The following is a 20,676-nucleotide window of genomic DNA, read 5'->3' as shown; positions in this document are numbered from 1 at the left end:
CACTCTGGGGCCTGGGGTGATAGTCCAGCACTCACGGTGAGACGCATGCAGAGCAAAGGCGGCAAAGGTGTGCAGGACAGTGCCGTCCCGGGGAACTTCCGCAGGCTGAAAGGTGCCCAAACCAGTAGCTCCGGGGCTCCCCTGGAGACTACCAGTGGTCTCATTCCATGCACCCCAACCATGCTGACCCAAGCCTTCAGGGCAACAACATTCAATGGGGGTCAAGAGAGGAAGGTGCCAGTCTGGCCTGCAAAGACTCGCTGGGCAACTGAGGCAAGTGACTTGGCCTCTCTGGGCAGGCACGGCCTCATCTGTGAAACACTCGTCCTGTCTCCATGGGTGTTGGAAAAATCCAAGGAGGAGACACATGAGAAGGTGCTGCCAAATGCCAGATCCAATTATTCCTATTGAACTTCTCTGAGCCTCGACTATTTATCTGTGAAATAGGGCCAGGCTTATTTTCTCCTTCCTGGGGGCTGGTGAGAAGTTAAAAAGGGAAAATGTATCTGTAAAGCATTTCAACACATGCCAGGAGTTGGGGGAACCATGAGAAGCAGATGCCTCTCTTAGCACTGTTTTACCACTATTTTAATACTGCAGTTAGTGATGGAATGCTTGAACTGTGAAGTCAGAATTGCAGCTTATTCCTTCCCAGCTACATGACCTTAGCCAAGCCACTTATCCTCTCTGGGACCCAGTTTTCTCATCTGTAAGGTGGGGTGAATAAAAACAAGCCACCCCATGGAGGTGTGCAGATTAAATGAGATAACACAGGTGAGCATGGTGCTTGATAAACGAGGTCAAGGTGAAGAGACTCCAGCAGTATCTTCCTGTCCCTGGTGCTCTCCTGCAGCCTTTTCTGCTTTTGGAGAGCTGCTTAGGGCTGTTGGCCAGGGCACCCAGCCCTCACAGTCAAGGCTGAAAGGATGGTAGGGTCCCTCACCTGTACCTGCACAGCCTTCACTATTTTAAGGATCTTGCTCTTTGTTCCACCACGTGCCCTTGGCCAGGAGGAGAAGGCATGATGCTAGAGCGGCCGACCACCGGGAAAGCTAGTGACCAGCGGGGCTGGGTCAGAGATCCTGGATTCAGTCAGCTTTGAGCCTGGCTTCAGGGAGAATATGCAGCGCTTCCCCTGGACTCCCAGAGCCTGAGATGTGGTTTTCTGGTGTGCAACTGGAGCTACACGCCAATCCCCTGCAACTCCCTGCTGTGTCAGCCCCCGGCTGCTGCCTGACCCTTCTTCCCTCTCGTCCCCAGGAAGGTGCGGGGCTGTGGGAGCTGGGAGCTGGGGCAGGAGAGTGAGTGCTGGGCCGTGTGAGGGCCTGGGCTGGAGGGGTCATCTGTAACTGGAGGAAGAGCTTGGGCTTCCTCCTCCAGCGTCAGGAGCCCCTAGAGGATGCTGATCAGGAGTAACCCCTGTGCAAGTGGAATTCTAGGACGATAAATCTTCCCAGTACATAAGATGGAACGGTGGTGAAAGAGACATCTGTGTGTGGGACAGATCGCCAGAAAGATGCTGGCACCAGCCCAGGGTGTCGGCAGCGACACTTCCCCACAGAGAAAGAGGCCAGCCTCAGATGGGTCTGACCGTGTGTGTGTGTGTGTGTGTGTGTGTGTGTGTGTGTGTGTTCCGGCAGGGTCCTAGCTAAAGTCACCCTGTTCCCTCCTGGGGGGTTTCTAGCTCTCCCCTAGCCTCCCTAGAGACCCCCAAGGTTTCCAAAACCCTGCCCAAAAATTTCCCGGCAATTTCCTCTTCCACATGGACCTCCAAGGACCAGCCACAGAGTACGAGGCCTGAAGAAGGTGGAGAGGGAACAAAGGAGACCACACCTCCACCTTTTATTCCCGCTAAGCCACACCCCCAGTCCCAGTGTTTCTTAATTCCTCTCATCCTGATCATCCCCGAAAATGGCCCAGAAATGTGGCCCCCAAAGTGCCCTAGAAACCAGTGGATCAAATTCAGGCCAAAGTTTGGGAAAAAGATAGCACATTCCTGGCAGAGACAGGCCAAGCCAGACCCTCGTGGACCCGGGCCGGGCCTGGCCTGCTGTCCAGGCCATGAGACTGCAGGGCTGGTCCCCTGACACTGCGTTGTCTTGGACAGCAGCCAAGTGGGACACTTGTAATCGATGATCCGCCCTCCTTGCTTCCTCCTTCCCCTTTTCCAAGCAACCCCTTTCCCCACTTTTTCTGAATTCCAAGTGGGTCAGTGTGCTCCCAGGCCCTACCGTCATCCTTCCTTCCACTCCCTCAAAGTCTTGTGAAAAAAAAAAAAAACCCAGAAAAAAAAAAACACCCAAAAGAATAGGCTGAAGAAGAAACCTGGGGTCACAGCTCTTCCCTGCGGCCTTGCCCCATCAGTATGGAACCCTCGCTTCCCAAGAGCTCACCTCTCCTCTGCTTGGGAGTGAGCCTGCAGCTGTTGCTCAGCACCCACAGTGGCCGGGCCACCCGAAAACTCAGGAACGGGTGCTGAATGCTTCCTCGAAGATCCTGGAGGCTGAGAGTAAGGCCCCATGCTGTCAGGTGGACCCGGCAAAAACCAGGCAGGCCCAGGGAGTTTTGGCCAGGAGGACAGCTACACTAGGTGACTTGGGTAGGTCACCTGCCTGCTCGCCCCCCGCCCAGTTCTCTCCCTCATTGGAAGCTTCATAACCTAAGAGACTGAAACATACATGAAACCTCTTTGAAGGTTCCGGTCAGGAGAGCACTAAGTATGTATCATCTCTAATGCTGCTTCAGTCTACTCCCAACTGATGGTTGCATCTCTGGCTTCACACCCTTCGCTGGCCCTCTGCCTCCCACGGGACACAGGTCTGATTCACGACCTCCGTCCTGACCGCCCTCTCCAGGCGTATATCCCGCCACTGCTGCACATCTCCACAGACCGCACCGCCTGCCTGCGGCCCCCGCCGCCCCTGACATAACATGCTGTTCCACAGATCTGTGCCTTTGCACGTTCTGTTCCGCCTGGTTGGAATGCTCCACCCCATATGCTCTCTTGCTGTCACCACCCCTGAGGCCTTTGTTTGTATAGGTCTGTCCCTCACTTACTCCCTCCTTCAGATTGCTTCTGCCATTTGGTCGCATGTACAGAAGTGCATGTACCACTATATTGTAATTACTTGTTTATACACCTGCCTCCTTTCAAAAGGCTGTGAGCTTCTTATAAGCAACATTTGTGCCTTGACATGCCCACTGTCAACCGCAGTGTCTGACACACAGCTGGACATGCAACTCGACGACATTTCCCAGCCTCCCTTGCTGAGAAGTACAGTCCTGTGACTGAATGAAATATGAGCAGAGGGGATGTGTGCCTCCTCCAGAAAACCTGTAAGATGTCCCCACAGAAATTTGGATACAGAGATCCACAGGGGAGAGAGCCACCAGATGGGAGAGTCCGGGTTCCTGAATGACGACCTAGAGCACAGCCCTCCAGTAATTTGTGTTGGTTTTGATCTATGACATGAACAGGAAAGAAATCTATTGTATTGAGTCCCTGAGAGTTTGTTACACAGCAGGTGGCCTATCCTGACTAATACAAAGGAGCTCAGTCAAGGTCTGTTGAGTCAAATTGCAAGAGGGAAGACAATATAACATGCAGAATCACCTGGATCCAGTCAAGTCAGGCATTACATTCCTACCTGACTGAACTATTCCCAAAGCAAAGCCATCACCCTTCCTTCCCCTGCCCCCCCCCCACCAAGTCACACCTACAGTGTTGAGCTTGCCAAGCATTCCCCAGTTAAGACCGAAAAGGGTGGGGACTGAGGACTTGCCAGCTGACCTGTAAAAGCCACCATAAACAAATGAGCCCCAACTTGAGATCCCGGTTCCACTAGTTTGCAAAAGGCACACAAAGACACAAAGCTGAACTGCAGGGAGGGGCTGGCTCCTCCTCACACAGGCATCTACACCCCTGACGCATGGCCGCTCCAGCTCACAGGAAGCCTTCCAATGACAGGGACCCACCATCTCTCTGAGGCAACCCACTCCCGCCTTGGCAACTTCTGAAAAGTGCTGGAACAATGTTGCTCACACAGAGTCCAAATCTGCCAGACCAATTCCCATGTGGTCACAAAGGGCTGTGGCCAAATGGGAGAAAGATCACATCTGCACAGAAGGAAGAAAAAGAAAGGAAAGGAGGACTTCAACTGTCCCTTTCCAGGATCTGTGCCCTGGCTACTCAAGGTAGGATCCTGAGACTAGCCAAATCATCACCTGAGAGCAAAATGTCAAGCCCCGTGCAGACCTGCTGGGTCAGAATCTGCATTTTAACAAGACTGCTAAGTAGCTGGTGTGCACATTAAAATTAGGAGGACTTCACTGTTCTTTGCCACAAGGATTCCATCCGATCTTTAACGAGTGTTCCCCAAAGCAAGGTGCAGCTATAAGCAAGGGCAGGCACACAGAAGGAGGATCGGGAGCTAAGCAGCCTTTAGAGTGGAGAAGGGGGGGCGGGGCAGACCCCCTCTCCCCCTTACCTGCCGTTTCACTTTTCACAGATTCAGTTACCCCTGGTCAACCTCAGCCCCAAAATATTGAATGGAAAATTCCAAAAATAAACGATTCGTAAATTTTGAATTTGTGCATTCTGAGGAACATGATGAAATCTCTCGCCCCCTACTCTGTCCTGTCCGGGCAAGAATCATCCCTTCGCCCAGCATATCTGCGCTGTGTTTCCCGCCTGCTACTCACTGAGTAGTCACCCCCGTTATCAGCTCAGTTGTCAGAGAGAGAGAGACAACACATACACAACCTTTATTACAGTGTATCGTTATAACTGTTCTATTTTATTATTAGTTATTGTTGTCATTCTCTTACTGTGACTAATTTATAAATTAAACTTTCTCATGGGTATATGTATAGAGAAAAAACAGCATATATAGGCTTTGGTAGTATCTGCGGTTTCAGGCACCCACTGGGGGTCTTGGAATGTGTCTGCCACGGATAAGATGGGACTACTGTGCTCAGTTCCAGCTGGCCATACCTTCATTTACCCATTCCACGATTTCCTGAGCACCTGCTACGTGCCAGGCACTGTTCTAGGCACTGGGAAAACAAGCTACTGAGCAGGCAAGGTCTCCTCTCCTAAAGTTCACACTCAAAAATAAACAAACAAATAAATAAATAAAGTAGAGCTCAGACTCCAGCAGAGAGGAGGCAGAAAACAAGCAGACCATGTTAAATAAGATGATGATAGACTGTGGGAAGTGTAGACGACAACAGAAGATGATAACGTGACCAAGAGTGATGGGGCTGTGGTGGGGGGGTACTTCTCTGAGGGGAGCTCTGTGAGGAAGCGGTCAAGAAGCCTTCTCTGGGAGGGTGCACATGAGCTGAGGTCCAAGTGCCCAGCAGTCAGCTGCTTGAAGATCTAGGGAAAGGGAGTTCCAGGCAGCGGGAACAGCAGTGACAAAGTCCTCAAGGCAGCACTGTGCTTGGTATTCCAGGAACAGGCGGGTGATTAGCAAGCTAAGAGCCAATGAAGGGAGGATGGCAGAAGACAAGCCTGGAAGCGGGGGCAGGGGCCCACCACACAGAGCCTGCGGCAGGGTAAGGGGTTGGGAGCTCATTCCAAAAAGAAAGGAAGTCTTTCAGAAAGGTTATAAACTGGGATGTGATGTGATCTGATTTATGTTTTTAAGATATCACTACTTGGGGGGAAGACAAGAGCACGAGTGGGAGGTCCCTGAAGAAGCCATTCAATTGCCCAGGTGGGAGGTGAGGGGATGGACCAGGGTGAGGACAGAGCTACATTTTGGAAGAGGGCAGATACAGGCTACCTTTTGAGGGAGGCCGGAGAGGACATGCTGACTTGCCGTTGGGTTGGGTATGGGACATGACCGACCAGGTTTGGGGTGCTCCCAACTGGGTTTGAACCCCTTTGGCACCTCAGGAACTCATAAGAGCTGACCCCGGAGGCCCATGGGCCCCGATCTGCCCTGATGGCATCGAGGGCCGATTTGGGCACCTGCCGCCTCGATGGCTTCCTTCCTGGTCACTGAGGTCAGCCACTTAGCCCACAGGAGTCTTTGCTTATAACGTTGCCTTTCTGGAGGCCCCTCAGGCTAAGGACTTCCCAGTGTCTCTCACATTGGCAAAAGGTAGGGTCCAGATAGTAAAAGGGAAAAATCTCCAAAGCAAAAACTAAAACTCGGGCAGAGCTGCCGGAAGTGGGGGGCTTGTGAAGCAGCCAAGGTAACAGGGCAAGCCGCCCGGGGCCAGCCTCGGCTTTCCAGGCTCTGTTTAAGCTGGCTTTCCTGGGGGGGAGCTTGACTCCTGTCAGGGAACTGGGAAATTCGGTAGGAAAAATTCCCCCACAGAACCTGGGGTCCTCTAGCCACCCAGGGGTCCAGCTGACCCAGGTGATGGCTTCCTCTCGGCAACCTCATAAACACGGCAGCTGCCCACCTAGGATGAGGTGTGGAAGGAGGAAATGTGAGGGGAGAAAGGGCTGGCTGCTTGAGGATTGCTGGGGCGCCTGTGTGCAGGCCTACCTCCCTCTCAGGCTCCATCCTCCACAGAGCAGGGATGTCCCTGACCTTGGCTGTGCCCTCCAAAGTCCTGCCTCGCACCTTCACCCACGCACATCTCCCTGCTTGGACCACCTTTTCAGTCTACCAAAGTCCTTCTCCTAGGCCTACCTCCAGTTCCACCTTCTAGTAAAACCCAAGGCAGGAGGAACGGAATCTAGCATTTATCTGATGCCTCCTCTATCTGCGCCATGTTATTTCTTTTTAAAAAAATTATCTGACGCCAAATATGGCAAAAGGTGAACATCTGTTAAATCTGGGGCACAGGTCCACTAGTGCCTGCTCACCTCCTTTCTATAGGACTGAAAATTTTCACAGCTAAAAATAAGTATTGGGTTGGCTAAAAAGTTTGTTTGGTTTTCTCTGTACAATGCCTCTAGTAGAGCTTAGCTGCCTTTAATGTCATTCAAAGCAATTTTGTTAGATTGTATTGTGACAGCTGTCATATCAGCATGCATTAAAAAAATCAAAATTGGTGAATTTTTGTGTAGCCATTTTAATATTGAAGAAGGAAGAAAATACACATTTTTGGCGTAGTGTGCTTTATTACTTCAAGATAGGTAAAAACACAACTGAAATACAAAAAAAGATTCGTGCGGTGTATGGAGAAGGTGCGAAGGTTCTGTCGGGCAGACCAGTTGAAGTTGATAGTGATCAAATTAAGACATTAATTGACAACCATCAATGTTATAATACGTGGGAGATAGCTGACATACTCAACATATCCAAATCGATAAAGTTATCAGTGAAAATAAAAAATGTGTCTTTCATTTTACGGAAAAAGCTAAATGGACTTTTGGCCAACCCGATAGAAAAGAAAAGCTGCAGAGACGAAAAGCGGATGGAAGGGGCCAGACCGGAGCATGGGGAGCCCTGGTAAGGACGCTGTGATGCAGGTGTAAAATCAGGAGGGCGCGACCCAGGGGCTGAAAGGAGGGATCCGTGGGGGTGAGAGATGGGACAGTGACTGAGAGAGGGAAGGGGGGAGGAGAAGGCAGAGGGAGAGGTCTAGAGAGGAGCCAGGTTTAGAACATGCTGGGGGGCAAGCACATGTGTGCCTTATAAGGAGAAAAGCCTTGAAGAGTCAGCCTGCAGGTCAGCTCATGTTCCATCTGTCTCCACTCCCTCAGCCCCACCCTGGACCAAGTGACTTGCCCATGGCAGGCGTTCAACAAACGTGGTCAGGTGCTCACCCACCACTCACCCTCTAGTGGATGACAGATGCCTGGACCAGAGAGTACTGCTCCTCACTGGGAGAAGATGCCCAAGGGAGGGCAGAGCCCTGCCCCATGCCTATTCATGATGCCCTACCTGACCCAGATTGAAACAGCTGGTGGGGTATTTTGGGGGCCAGTATGACCCTACAAAGGGCACTCCCTTTCCTGGGCAAATGCCCACTGCTTAGCTATTTCTAGCAGGGGACAGAGGCGGGGCAGGCATGGCCACAGAGGAACGGCTAGCATGGGGTGGGGAGGGATCAGATGATAAACAGACAGATAAGACCCAGGAGACCCCCAGTCCGGCCAGAGAAGGGAAAGAGGGGAAAGAGCAGCCAGAGATTCCTGTCCTCCAAGTGCCTAGCCCTCACCCCGAAACACCCTGGCCCTCCTCTCCGGAATGGCCTGGGTTGGGGCTGGGAGTCCGGCCTGCCCCCTATACTCGTGGGGCTGGGCACAGCATGGGACAGGGACGTGAGAATGCAGTCTCACATCTCTGGGAGGGGACGCAGCCCATGGGGGGCCATCGTGGGTGTCCCTGGGAGGCCATGCAGACTTCCCATCAGGGTGCCACAACTCGCCTGATTCCAAAAGGAATGCCTGCACAGGAGCCCCTCTCAGGGGACTGGCAAAGACATACACACACACACACACACACACTAGCACCACAGAGGCTGGGGAAAGGCCACAGGGACAGACAGCCACTCCTAGAGATAGGCCTGGACTCAAGACCCTTGTAGAGATATAGAGAGACAAGCAAAGAAATTGGAGAGAGAGACAGAGAGAACACCTCGGGGAGAATCCAAGACTCACAAGCAGAGAAAAGGAAATGAACATCCTCACAGAAAGTGATGCTTTCTCTCTCTCTGCCCAGCCTAGCCCTCCCCATCGAGGGCAAGGAGTCAGGGCAGCATCCATCTCCAGCAGTCCGTCCAGCCCCACCTGCTCCAAAGCCTTCCTGGCAAGGAAGGGAAAGCACCCCTCTCTTCTCTGAAGTGCCAGGGCCTCCCAGGCCACCCCTGCGGTGCTCTGGCCCATGCAGGGGCCACATCCAACTTCTGACTGGCAACAATGGACACAGGGGGTTCAGTGAGTGGATTCCAGAACCAGGCTGCCCAATCTCAATCCTGCCCCTCACTTACTACCGGGAAGGGGGTTCTGCAGCTCCACCATTCCACACCTTGAACTTCATGGCCAAAAAACATAGGTCTTCTGAAGTATCCCAGTGTCCCAGCTGCACCCCAAAATACATAAAAGAAAGGACAGACTTTCACATTTTTGAGTCCTACACGTGGAGATTTCCGGGTCCACCTTTCCCATCTTGGTCCTGCCCCACTACAATGAAGGATGAAGGGAGAAGGGGAGCACACAGAGGGGTCCACCTACCCTCCCACTGAGGCTCCCTCCTCACAGGCTCCAAGATGAGGCGCAGAGCCCTGGGAACCTGAGGATAAACAACCCGCCTCCTTGGGGAGCCAGACAGGCAGGCCTTCCGCAGAGATGGCCCCCCGGGAGACCAGCCGGCACTGTCTCGGCGGGGAGAATGGCCGCTTGTTGTGCGCAGAACCATCCTCTCTCTGCAGGCATCTCACCTCCAGCCCATACACCAGCCTCGTGCTTCCTGTTTGGTTTGGGTTTTTTTTTTTTTTTTAAGGTATATCTGAATGTGGTCCATTTAGCCCCAGGGACCGCCCCCCCAGCCCCATTCCTAGCCTCCTCCCCAGCCCCCCGCCAGCTCTCAGCTCAGACTTCCAGAGCAGCTGAACTGGCCACTTTGTTCTGCTGGGCACCAGATAAACGCTCCATAATTAGCAGACGGAGCCAAACCCTGGCCTGGGTTTCAGGCTGTCTCCTGGCCAGCCTCAGAGCCTTTATTTGCTGCAGCTCAGGGGTGCCTAAGACCTGTTTATGGCTGGGACCATGTCCCCCTAGTCCAGGCTGAACAGACATAGTTGCACAAGGGAACAGTTGGAGCTCCTGTCCCTCCCAGAGGGGCCAGAGACAACAACGGAATGACCACCATGCTAACCACGTTCCCTAGCTGTTGCAGGTTCAGTGGGGAAGGTTCCTGAGCCTTATCTCCTGGAAATCTCACAAGTACTCTGGGCAGCTTCTGCAGTTAGAGCCATCTGCCAGATCAGAAGGCTGAGAGTCTGAGAGGTTGGGTGATTGTCCGGGGTCACACAGCTGCCAAGAGGCGGGGCCAAGGCACTCCCCACCCCCCAGAGAAGGCTGTCTGATAGAGCCCAAGCTTCCCACCCCTACAAAACACTGCTCCACTCGGAAACTTGGGAATTTGGCACCAGAAATCCCACAAGCTCTTCTGAGAGCCTGCTGTCCCCCAGCTGTGGGGGCCTCGGAGGAATCTAAAATCTTTCTTCTTTGGCTCCAGCTACAAAGAGGATATGAAGGAAACAGCGCCACCTCTCCAACAACTCCTACAGTGGCAGCCTCTGTAATCACCTGGGGGCCGAGGTCCAGCTGGGGTGGCGTACAGCTGGTGAGGGGACTCATTGCAGCTGGCCTCTCTGGGGCACCCAGCTGGTGGCAGTTTGCCTGCCAGACAGAAGATCAAACCCTTCCCTCGAACGAGACACAGCCCTGGCTCCCACAGCTCACCCCGGCTGTCCCACACGCCTAGTTCCCTAAGAGTCAAAGCTAAACCAACTGTTGCCGTCCTCTGGGAGGGTGATGCGAGGACGCCAAGACCAGGAGGCCCCAGGCCCCAAATGCCAGGCCCCAGGTCCAAGAGCCACCTCCACAAGCTGGCTGGGATGCCCCTAGCATGCAGGCCGGATGGCAGAGGTCTGCACCTTGGGCAGCTCACCCATTCTGTGCCTTATCCCTGATTCTCCACCAGCTGGCAGCTCCAGCCCAGGCCAAGGCTGCCAGCCTGGCTTTTCTACCCAAGATGACCCTGAGTTTTCCTCTCAGGGTCCCCAGTACCAAACCTGGTGCTGGGCACGTAGCTGGCACTCTTCAAATGGCTTGAAATTCCCTCCTTCAGTAAGGGAGGTGCAGCTGAAGGCTTCATAGAAGGTACTGTGGCCACCCCCCACACACACCACTCACCTGGCCACCACCAGAGGTCTTCCTGCCCTCCATTCTCCAGCTTGGAGGAGGACACGGTCCCCCACCCACTTTCCGGCCAACTTTCCTGTTGGTTATCCAAGGAAGGGTAGATGAGGGCCCAGAGAGGGCAGAGCTAACCGGGGACCAGAGGAGGAGGGAGGTGACAGAAGTGGCAACTGCAGTCCGGGGCCTCCCAGACGTAACACTCAAACACACCCTGACATGACATCCTTCTTCTGGGAAAACAAGGTGTGCAGCTCCGGGTGGTCATGCAGGTGGCGGGGCCTGACTCAGACGCTGCCTCTGGCAGAGCTGGGGTTCATTATCCAACCAGAGAGGCAGGCGGCGGTGGGCAGGGCATGTGGGCTAAGCTCCAGGAAGCAGCCGATCCTGGGAAAGAGCTGCTGTCCGACCTTCCTCGGAGCTGGAGAGAAATCTTCTGCTCTCTGCAGAGGTACCTTCTCTCTAGGGAGGGTGAATGACACCCCTACCCCCAGGAGCTCCCTCAGTAATGTTTCCGGCCCTCCTCAGCCAAAACTCGAGAGAGGGCTTCAAGATGGAAGGCTGGAACTCCAGACTGGAATGAACCAGAAGCCAGGCTGCCAGAGTTCCAGGCCTGCTGTCACTTGCTGGCCCTGTAATTTGGACAAATCACTTCTCCTCTTAGGGCCTCACTTCCTCCTCCGTCAAATAAAGGAAATGAACTACATCAGAGGGTGGACAATAGTGTCATCTCAAGGTGCCATTGCCAATAGATAGGTAGTGTCTTCCTGAAGATAATTAGTCCTGTATTTCTAGGAAGATTCTGAGGCCATGCCTGGGCTCATGAGGGACGAACAGTGCCTGCCCTGGGCACAGGCTGGGTGCGTGCCGAGGTCGGACGATGACATCTGTCGTGGGCCTGAGACTGGAGAGTGGCAGCATGAGTGCCCGACACTCACCATCCTGCTGGATACTCTCTAGGAGTCGTCTGGTTGTAAAACTTACAGTTCCTCCCCGGATTCCCCAGGGGGCGTGGTTAATGCTGGCCGGTCTGCGTGCACCTCCCATGCTGTGATATCTGCACACAGCTGCTTTCTTCCCCTGAGGTGATGTCTTTGGCAGCCCTGCAGGACAGTCTCCGAGGGAGCAGGCAGCCCCCCAGGCCCCCAGGCCCACACTCACAAGACTTCACCCAGAGGTCAGAGCCCAGGTTTAAAACCCAGAGGATATTCTCTTTTCACGTTCCCTGGTGTCCACAAAGGGGCTTCCCCACCCTAGTCCCAGAGGGAGGACGAGTGACCAGCAAAGGGCAGCACTGGCTCCTGACTTCCTGGTGCACAAGCAGGGGTGTCATCTGACAGGGCCGTGTGCCACTTAGAACTCCCTAGAGGCATGGGCCTGGATCGCCTACAGACCATTCGCCATAAGCACAGGTACCTAAAAAGGTGCTCACAGATCAAGAACTCATCTGCACAGGAAAAGATTAATTTGTGGGCTGAGTGGTAGGCAAGCTTCTCTCCTCTCTCTGTATCCTTAGGCTCTGCCCGGTGGAAAGTTCTCCTGATACAGCACCCCCCACTGGCAGTGGTTCTGGGGCCCTGCCCCCTTCTCTGGGGGTTATTTCCCTTTATGCACGGATGAGTGGAGGCCCTCCCCAATGTACTCTGCTGACGGCCACCACCCCGCCAACCGTTCTGGACCTGCAAGGCTCCACGTGCACAGTGTTGCTCCAGCCACAGCGTTGGGGAAACTGCACAGAAAGAGGTCACCGTACAAACTCTGTGCAGACTCCATCTGCCTGGACAGGGGAAAACACAACGTGGAGTACGCTCCAGCCACACACCAAGTAACTCCAGGATTCCAGCTCACTGGTGAACTACTTCCCCTCCCGAGTGGCCTGCAGATACCATTTCACCAGGCCCCCCCTTCCTGACGCTCCCTGGAGAACAGACACCCCACAGCCCTCCCCCATCCCCAGTCCATCTCAGCATAGGACCTACCAAAGGGGAAATCAGGAGTCAAGAGGAAGCTGGGGTTCACCCCTGGGCCACAAGCACCGACAAAAGGGAGGGGCTGAGACAAAAGCTGGCTTCCAAGGGGAGGGGAAATCAGCCACGGAATCTCCAGGAGACACTGGGGTGCCCACAGGGCTCCCCTGGAATCACCCGCTCTGTTTTCTCAGGCATCTCAATGACGCCTCTTTCTAAGAGCAAGGAAATACTGTCAACCAATAATTGCTTTTTAAAAAGCAGCGTTTTCCTAACAGTGTTGCTGAGAGAAAGGTGGGTTGATAATTACACTTTGGAGGTGAAAAGATTATCTGGAAAACCCTTAACACCACTGCCTGCCTCCCACACCTAGAGGCAGACTGAGCTAAGTGGTCAAAGTGAAGTCTGTATAAATGAGAGGCGGGAAGAAGCCTCAGCCTGCAGGGGGGGTGGGGATGTCCAGCTACCTTCCCTCGGAGTCAAGTTTCTAAAGGTCTACCTGGCGAGGTTGCCTTCCCTGTCTAGTCTCCATGCCAGTCGCAATTCTAAGGACTTTCTTGATATGGGGTTGTCTCATTTTATTCTTAACCTACTTTGAAGAGCATTTCTGGTTGTAAAACCTACCACAAGGCAGGTTTTTTTATTATCCTCATCATACAGATGAAAAAACTGAAGTGCAGAGAAGTTAAAGAACTCAGCACAGGTAATACACAGTTAACAAGGGCTGGAGCTGGTCTTAGAGGCCAGCCACCCTGGCCCTGGAGCAGCTGCCCTTAAGCGCGGTGCTCTACGCCATGCCACTCAGGGTGCTCTGACACGATGCAAGAACCACTGCCCGATGCCCAGGGCACCTGTCTGGAGCACCATCTGAGTCCTAGACTCCAGTTTCACAAGATAATGCAGACAGGCCCTCGGGGTTTGCTGTCTGCTGTTTGAGTTCCAACCACTTACACTCCATAGGAATGACCAGGAAGGATGGCCCAGGAGATACGAAGCAATGTAATTTTAATAATTATTTTCATTTTCTTTCTCTTGTGAGGTATGTTTCTAATGTTTTTTATTTTAACCTGTGTGTCTTCTGTCCCATTACACAGTAATGACTGTGAGAGATATATTTTATTTTAGACCTCCCACTTTCTCTACCTCCCCCATAGGTGTCTTTTTAATTATTAAAGACTAATGTTGTAAATTATGTGAATTTCTGCTTCCTAAAAAATCACATTACGAATAAGGCTAAAGTTCCTCCCTGATTGAGCCCCTTCTCCCACTGATGCCCCCAAACCACTTTCAAAGATAACTCTATTACCAATTTGGAGGGCATCCTTCCAGATTTTTAAAAATATTCATACACTTATATTGTCCATGTACTTGCAAAAGATACCTCCTTTTTGTTGCTTCTGCATAACTGCTGTTGTACTATAAATATTGTTTTGAAAGTTGCATTAGGCATTATTAACATTTCTTGGCGATCCATCCACAAAATTGAGATCAATCTCATTTGCTTTGACCAGCGAACAAAGTGGTATGGGAATACCCCAGTTTCCTTAGCAATCCTCTGTGGCTGGTCACTGAGGCTGTTTCCCATTTTCGCCATGGCGAACAACATGACTTTATGTGCCTTCCTGGGACCTCAGTCAAGGTCAAAATTCTCCTCTGTCCAGAGCGAACAATCCCAATGACCCACAGCTCACCACACTGCTGGAGCTAGAACTGCCACACCAGGCACCAGAAGTTTCTAGAATGCTTGGTACAAAACTGTTCTTCAAACTTGGCAAGTACCTCCCCAGGCTTTGGTCCCCATTCGTCAATGATCTCAAAACAACACAGAGCTTGCCTGGATGATTAAAAGACAGGGCCTGCAGGAGAAATAACTCCCCCGCCCCTCACTTTCTGCTCTCAGGTGGCTCCCTGGCACACCCCAGGATCACCCCAGTCTGACCTCCATTGAGGTTTGCTCTGGACATCAAACCAAATTAAAGCTTCTATAAATTTGACGAATAGAAAAATTAACACAGATCTCTACCTGCAGAGTGAGGGGCTTGGGATAGAACTCTTCTAATTCTAAAAATGCGGTGATCCTGCAACTCTCCATAAATGACATGGTACCACGCCCAGGCAAACATACACATCCATTTCAAGGCCAGTAATTAGCGATTATACTTGGTTGTACTTGGTTCGCCCATCATCAGCCTGGCTAGCTGGAAAGACAGTGTGACCCTCGGTGGGGTAAGTGGGTGGGGAGTCTGGAGAGACGAATAAGGAAGAGAGAGAAAAGCTCTTCAGAACAGGTTAAGTTCTTTAGAGCAAATAGCCAAACCCGAACAACCTTCTTGACTCCATCTTCCAAGCAGTGTGGGGGGAGCTAAAGGGTCTCTCCTGCCTCTGATCAAATATTGACCCTGCACACTCCCTGGCCAGAGTTCAGACTAAAGGGCCAGCAGCACCATGGAGCCAGTGTTTGCAGAGTAATTACTGTTGCAGTAATTGCCTTGTAGGTCAGATTGTGAAACAACCTTCGATGGAGCCTTCCGGCCCTTCCTCGGTGGGGCCAGGCCTTGGGGGAGACACTTAACAGTGAAGGAGCTGTGCGAGGAAATTTAGAGAGGCCACAAATGTGGTCCAGCTGCCAGTGAGAAGGTGACTTAAGAGCATCTGTGGCCCTTCACCCTCCTCCTTCTCCCCTTAACTGCTCTTCCAAGGAATCTAAGCCCTTTATAACCAAACAGGCCTCGACATCAGGCCTTGTCCTGGCCAGCTCCCTCTAGGACAGGTCTCTTTCCTGGTCAGATAGGGCTGAGTGGTGGATTGTTTTTAGAAGAAACCAATTTCCACTTGAAGACCAAGAGCCTCTCTTCTCCCTGTCCCCAACTTGACTTCGAAAATGCCCTTAGAAGCCCTCGCTGTATCTGACCTGGTTTTTAAAGAGGTGTTTGGAATACTGTTGAATTTGAATTGCTCTGTCAATGGGGCAAATCATGATGGAACTTGGTGTCCCTCTTCCTGCTGGAGCCCTGGAAAATTTTAGAGAGAAACTGGGAAAGGACTAGGAGGTGGCAGAGTGCTCTGGGGTGAACATCAGGCCAGATCAAGCCTGTGTGTGTCCCGGACGGTCTAAAGCACCACAGTCCCACACCACTTTCTGGGAGGAGAGAGATGTTCTGAGTCTGCTCAATACTTAGCCTCTAGCCACTGCGGCTACGGAACACTTGCAATGTAGCAAGTGTGACCAAGAAACTAAATCTGTTTTTAAACATTGATTGGATTTAATTTTTAAATTTTAATCTTTAAGATTTTAAATTAAATACATTTAAATTCAAGTAGCCATATGTGGCTAGTGGTTACTGAATCCTAGACACACACAGGCCTAAAGCCCCCAGGGGCAGGAAGAGGGGCTGGGTTCGGTGCGAAGCCCCTCGTGTATGGAGGGGGCAGAATCACTGGGTCTGAAGGCTCCCGGCAGAAGGTGTGGGCCGAGTAGAGGGTCTTGTCCAATTAGAAAGTCGTACCCTGGATCCCATGGAAGGATTTCAGGGGGGTGTGGAAGACCAAACAGGCTACTAGAATTGTATATGTACATTCATGCGTTTGTCTGGGGAGAAAGCCTTGCTTTCATTAGAAGCATAAAAGCATCCCTGATCCCCAAAGTAAAATAAGATAAAATAACCCACTGATCTGTCAGACAAAACTGAACTTCTTCAGGGAAGCCTGTCCTGATCCAAAAGGATTAGGTTTCCCTGTAATATGTCTATGGTATGTTTCTTTGTAGCATTTGGAAGAGTATAAAAGAAAATATATATATACATATATATAATCTGTCTTCCCTCACTAAGCTAGAAGACCCATAAAAGCAGTAACCTGGTCTGCGTTTGCTCATCACTAAATCTCCAAGGCCTGGCCTACTGCCTGGGACGTAGAATGTAGGCTCTTAAGATTAGACAGACTGAGGGTAGATGAATGGATGGACAGACGGAAGGAAGCAGGCAAGCAGGCATAAATGAATGAACAAACTAAGAAACAAATTAGGGACATACTTTACCCTGACGACTCTTATTCTCAAAAACAACCAAATTCCCCCCAAACCGGGTGGAGGTGCATGGCTATATCACTCCAGGCTGCCGTCACCAATCAAAGCCACATGGGCATCTTCTCTATTCCCAAGAAGAATGTTCTTTCTTCCTCTTCATCCCATAGCACGTTCCTTACATCTCACTCCAGGATTCATTTCATCTACAGTGGACTCGGTTGCTTAAAGTCTACTTTCCCCACAAGATGTGGACTCGTAAAGGAGGGGACCTTGTCCTTCTCCACTGAGTGTCCCCCGGCCTGTACCACTTCCACTCTGCAAAGTGCAAATATGTTGGAGGCCTTAGCACAGGCCAGTCCTCTCTTAGCCTGAGCCAGCCCGACTCACTCACCTTTACACTTCCAGCCTCACCACTCACAGCCGCGGCACGGCTGCCAGAGTTAGCAAGTGAAAACACAGGACACACAATAAAGTGTGAATTTCGGATAAACGATGAAGAACTTTTTTAGTGTAAGTATGCCCCATGCAATATTGGGGGGGGGGGCAGTTACACTAAAAAAAAGTTATTCATTGTTTATCTAAAATTCAAAACTAACTGAACATCTCATATGTATCTGGTGACCATAATCACCAGATAAAAAGAGTGTGAGCAGTCGGGGTAGCCGGGGAATACCAAGATGGATGGTCTTCCCTGGACAGCCCGAAGGCCCCAGCTAAGTGTGGAATGGGCAGTTAACGGGTTATCTGTGGTTTCTCACCCCCACACCACAAACAGCCCTCCAGTGCTCCACCAGAGTTCAAAGTACCCTACAGAGGACCCATGGATGTCGTGGGTCACATCAAAGAGACACTGGCTCTCCTGGAAGTGCATCCTCCTCCTCTTGCCTCCCTGCTGCCTGCCGCCCCAGCAGCACTGGTTGCCGTGGTGTGTGCCTGAGATTTTTCATTTCCTGGGATCTCCCTAGAGTACCACATGCAGAGCATGTAAGTCCTGGCAGAAGCTTTGAAAATGATCAGCCAGAGTGATGCTCAGCTTCAAATCTTAGTTTGCACATAGGCTGGGAGGAGGTCAGGGCCGGTTGGAATCACTTTGCACACGATTCCAGGTTACATTAGAGAGCTGGGAGCCCAGGGCCTCCTTGTGGTACCCTGACCTCCACCAGGAGCAAAAGATACTATTTGAAGAGGGAGAAATTAAGAGAGGCAAGTGTGGGGAGACCCATGCTGGGGACAGGGAGGGGACCTAGGGCTCCCTCAAAGGGGTATCCATTGCAATTTATGTACCCTGAATACTGTTACATAAACTGCAATGACCTGAATACTGTGCATAACCCCCCAAAGGGGCCCAAGTAGTGCAACATTGGACTGTGTGAATAATGAGCTGAACTAGTTCAGCTCAGCCGTTCTTCGTTGGGGGTTCACAGGGAAGGAAGTCTGTGAATGCCTGACCTTATAAGTAAAATTGTACTTAGAGAGAGCCACTAGAGTCGCAAAGGGATCGATGGTCCCCAGAAGGCCCAGAACTGTGAGTTGGTAAAGCCAGCTTAGCAGCTTCCTCTAGGCTGACTTAGCCCAGGACTTGCCGGCTTCCAAAGTAGGGCTCCACCAAAAATGGGAGGGGCAAAATGATTCTGAGAACAGCCACCTGTGGGCCACACCCACTCCCAACACACTTCCAGCCCACCCCCGTGGCAAGCTCCAGAGAGAGCCTGTGGCTTACAGGACACTCTGACCACTCCGGCCCAGAGCAGAATCTCAGCACAGAGTGAAGATGAGTGAGGGAAACAAGAAAGCAGCGCCATGGGAGGAGGCACTGAGCCCCAGACCCAGTCATCAGCAGCCCAGCAGCCTTGTTACTTGCTAACACCCCCAGACAAGCTAGCAGGTAACTCACTATGGAAACTACGAGTCAGGAAAAAGGTGGATTCACTCACTGAACGAATCCTCACAACAACCCTACTGGGTGGGTACTATTTGAAACTTCCTTCTACACATGAGAAAGCAGAGCCTAGAGAAGTTTTAGAAACTGTCTGGAGTTTCACACAATTTCCGGTGACAGAACCAATGACCAGTCCCAGGCAATGTACCCCGAGTACCTAAGCTCTGAGCCAGCCTCTCAGAAAACTGAGCTCCGCGGGCCACCAGTGACCAGAGACAGAGTTAGCAGTGAATGCCCTGTGTTCTTCTACAGGAGCTGCCATATTAAAATCAGCGACCCTGGCATGTAAGAAAGCTTTCCAAAATGCACACCATTAAGTCATCACACCACGAGTTTTGTAAAACGGGCTCACAAAGACGCTATGCTTGGCTCAAAGGTTAAATTCTGAAAACCCATCCCAAGCCCTTTCCCAACTGCATTGAAGGGTGGCGATGACGCAAGCGTACCGGCCTGGCCATGCTCATGGCTAGGGCCAGCACATCACACAAGCCACTCCATGCTATGTGTCCCCTCCTGACACACAGGAAATAAGCCTTCCAGGCAAGGGAGAAGTGGGGGCAGCAGCATTCCTTTCTTGTGAGATTCTGTAACTAGGAAGGGGGTGGGGGGACAGAATAGAAAGGAGGTTAGAAAAGTTCTGATGTGAGAGTTTCTGCTGACTCTCAGACCCTATCTGGCTCATCAATGAGTCCTTTCAGGGTTCCCTCTCCCCAACTAAGTTATCATTTCCTGTCCAGCACACTATACCCATTGATGGGGTGTCAGTAAATCCCACCGGTTTATGCCGGAAGGACCCAAGGAGGTTGGACAGGAATGGAGGGGGGAAGAGGAAGAAGACAGGAGGGTAAGGAGTGGCTTTCAATCCATATTCAATGGGATATTCAATCCCATATTGTAGGATTAAGAGAGGATTTGTAACACAGGAAGCTAGCTCACCTCGTAGGTAACATAAGAAGGACAATGGGATAAAATCAGGTATTTGGGGGTAAATATGCAGATCTGGCCTCTCCAAGATGACTCACCACCAAAGGCCTTGCAAAGGAAGGAATGGGCCTGGCTGTGAGGGCCAGGGGTGGGTGTCTCTTCTTTGTGTTTTTGTTGGCCTAAACCAGGCTCAGAGCCCTGAGGAAGAATCTAGAATCTCTCAGCTTTCCTACACCAGGAAGGGTGGCAGCCTTGTCTGGTGCCTGCCCCATACATAAGGGTGAGCCCCCTAGTGGCCATGTCTGAGCTACAAGACTCTCTACCCTAGCCACCCTAATTGGTCCAGAGAGGGCACCTGACTAAGTGGGGTCAATCAGAGTCTTCCCTGGGATTTTTGAATTTGGAAGTGGCAGACAGTCAGTCTCTCTGCTGTTGGGAACCACAGATATGAAATTCAGGACCTGTTGACAGCCAAGTTCCTCAGGATACGAGGTAACACAAGCTAAAGACAGTGCCCAGAGAGAAGCACAGATAAGACAGAGGAAGAGTAACCTTGGTTTCCCATGTTCCTGGAGCCACTGCCTCACATCCCCTCTTCACCATCTGGTCAACTGCATGAGCTTCTCCGGCAGATCCTTTCAACCAAGTCTCCTTTTCGTCTCAGCTAGTATGAGTGTAAAACTATCACTGGTAACCCAAGGAGGCCTAACCAGACCAGCTGGCATCAAGGGAGGTGTTTGCGATGGAGCTGTGGATTCCCATCACTGTCCCCATGTGAACTCGCCTGTGTGTATTAGAGAGACACACACACTGTCCACGTGTACAAAGGGGGCGGCAAGAGCCTTATTTGGTGAGACAGACACAGTGGTACGCCTCGTTTGTGTCTGTAGTTAAAGAAATTGCTTATTTTCTGTTTGTCTTTTCTGTATGTTTGCTTTTCTTTGCCTGCAACGATGTGGTGGCTTGTGCCTCACCCTGGATGTTTATAGAC

General features: G+C 51.6%; 1 protein-coding gene across 3 annotated transcripts in view; it reads right to left on the bottom strand.

Annotated features, from left to right (window-relative positions):
- SH3PXD2A (SH3 and PX domains 2A) overlaps positions 1 to 20,676 on the bottom strand; it is a 227,841-nt gene that overhangs the window by 159,179 nt on the left and 47,986 nt on the right. Inside the window, exon 1 of one of the 3 annotated variants that reach the window (XM_053922098.2) lies at positions 10,829 to 11,090. The exons of the other annotated variants lie outside the window; for them this stretch is intronic. Coding sequence (XP_053778073.1) covers positions 10,829 to 10,861 — 33 coding nt within the window. The 5' untranslated portion in view covers positions 10,862 to 11,090. Of the gene's footprint in view, positions 1 to 10,828; positions 11,091 to 20,676 lie in introns of those variants that run through there. 3 annotated transcript variants of the gene reach the window in all.

The sequence above is a fragment of the Desmodus rotundus genome, chromosome 4, assembly GCF_022682495.2.
Source record: "Desmodus rotundus isolate HL8 chromosome 4, HLdesRot8A.1, whole genome shotgun sequence".
Lineage (NCBI taxonomy): Eukaryota > Metazoa > Chordata > Mammalia > Chiroptera > Phyllostomidae > Desmodus > Desmodus rotundus.
Note: the sequence above shows the minus strand (reverse complement) of the source record. Positions and strands in the feature narration are given on the sequence as shown.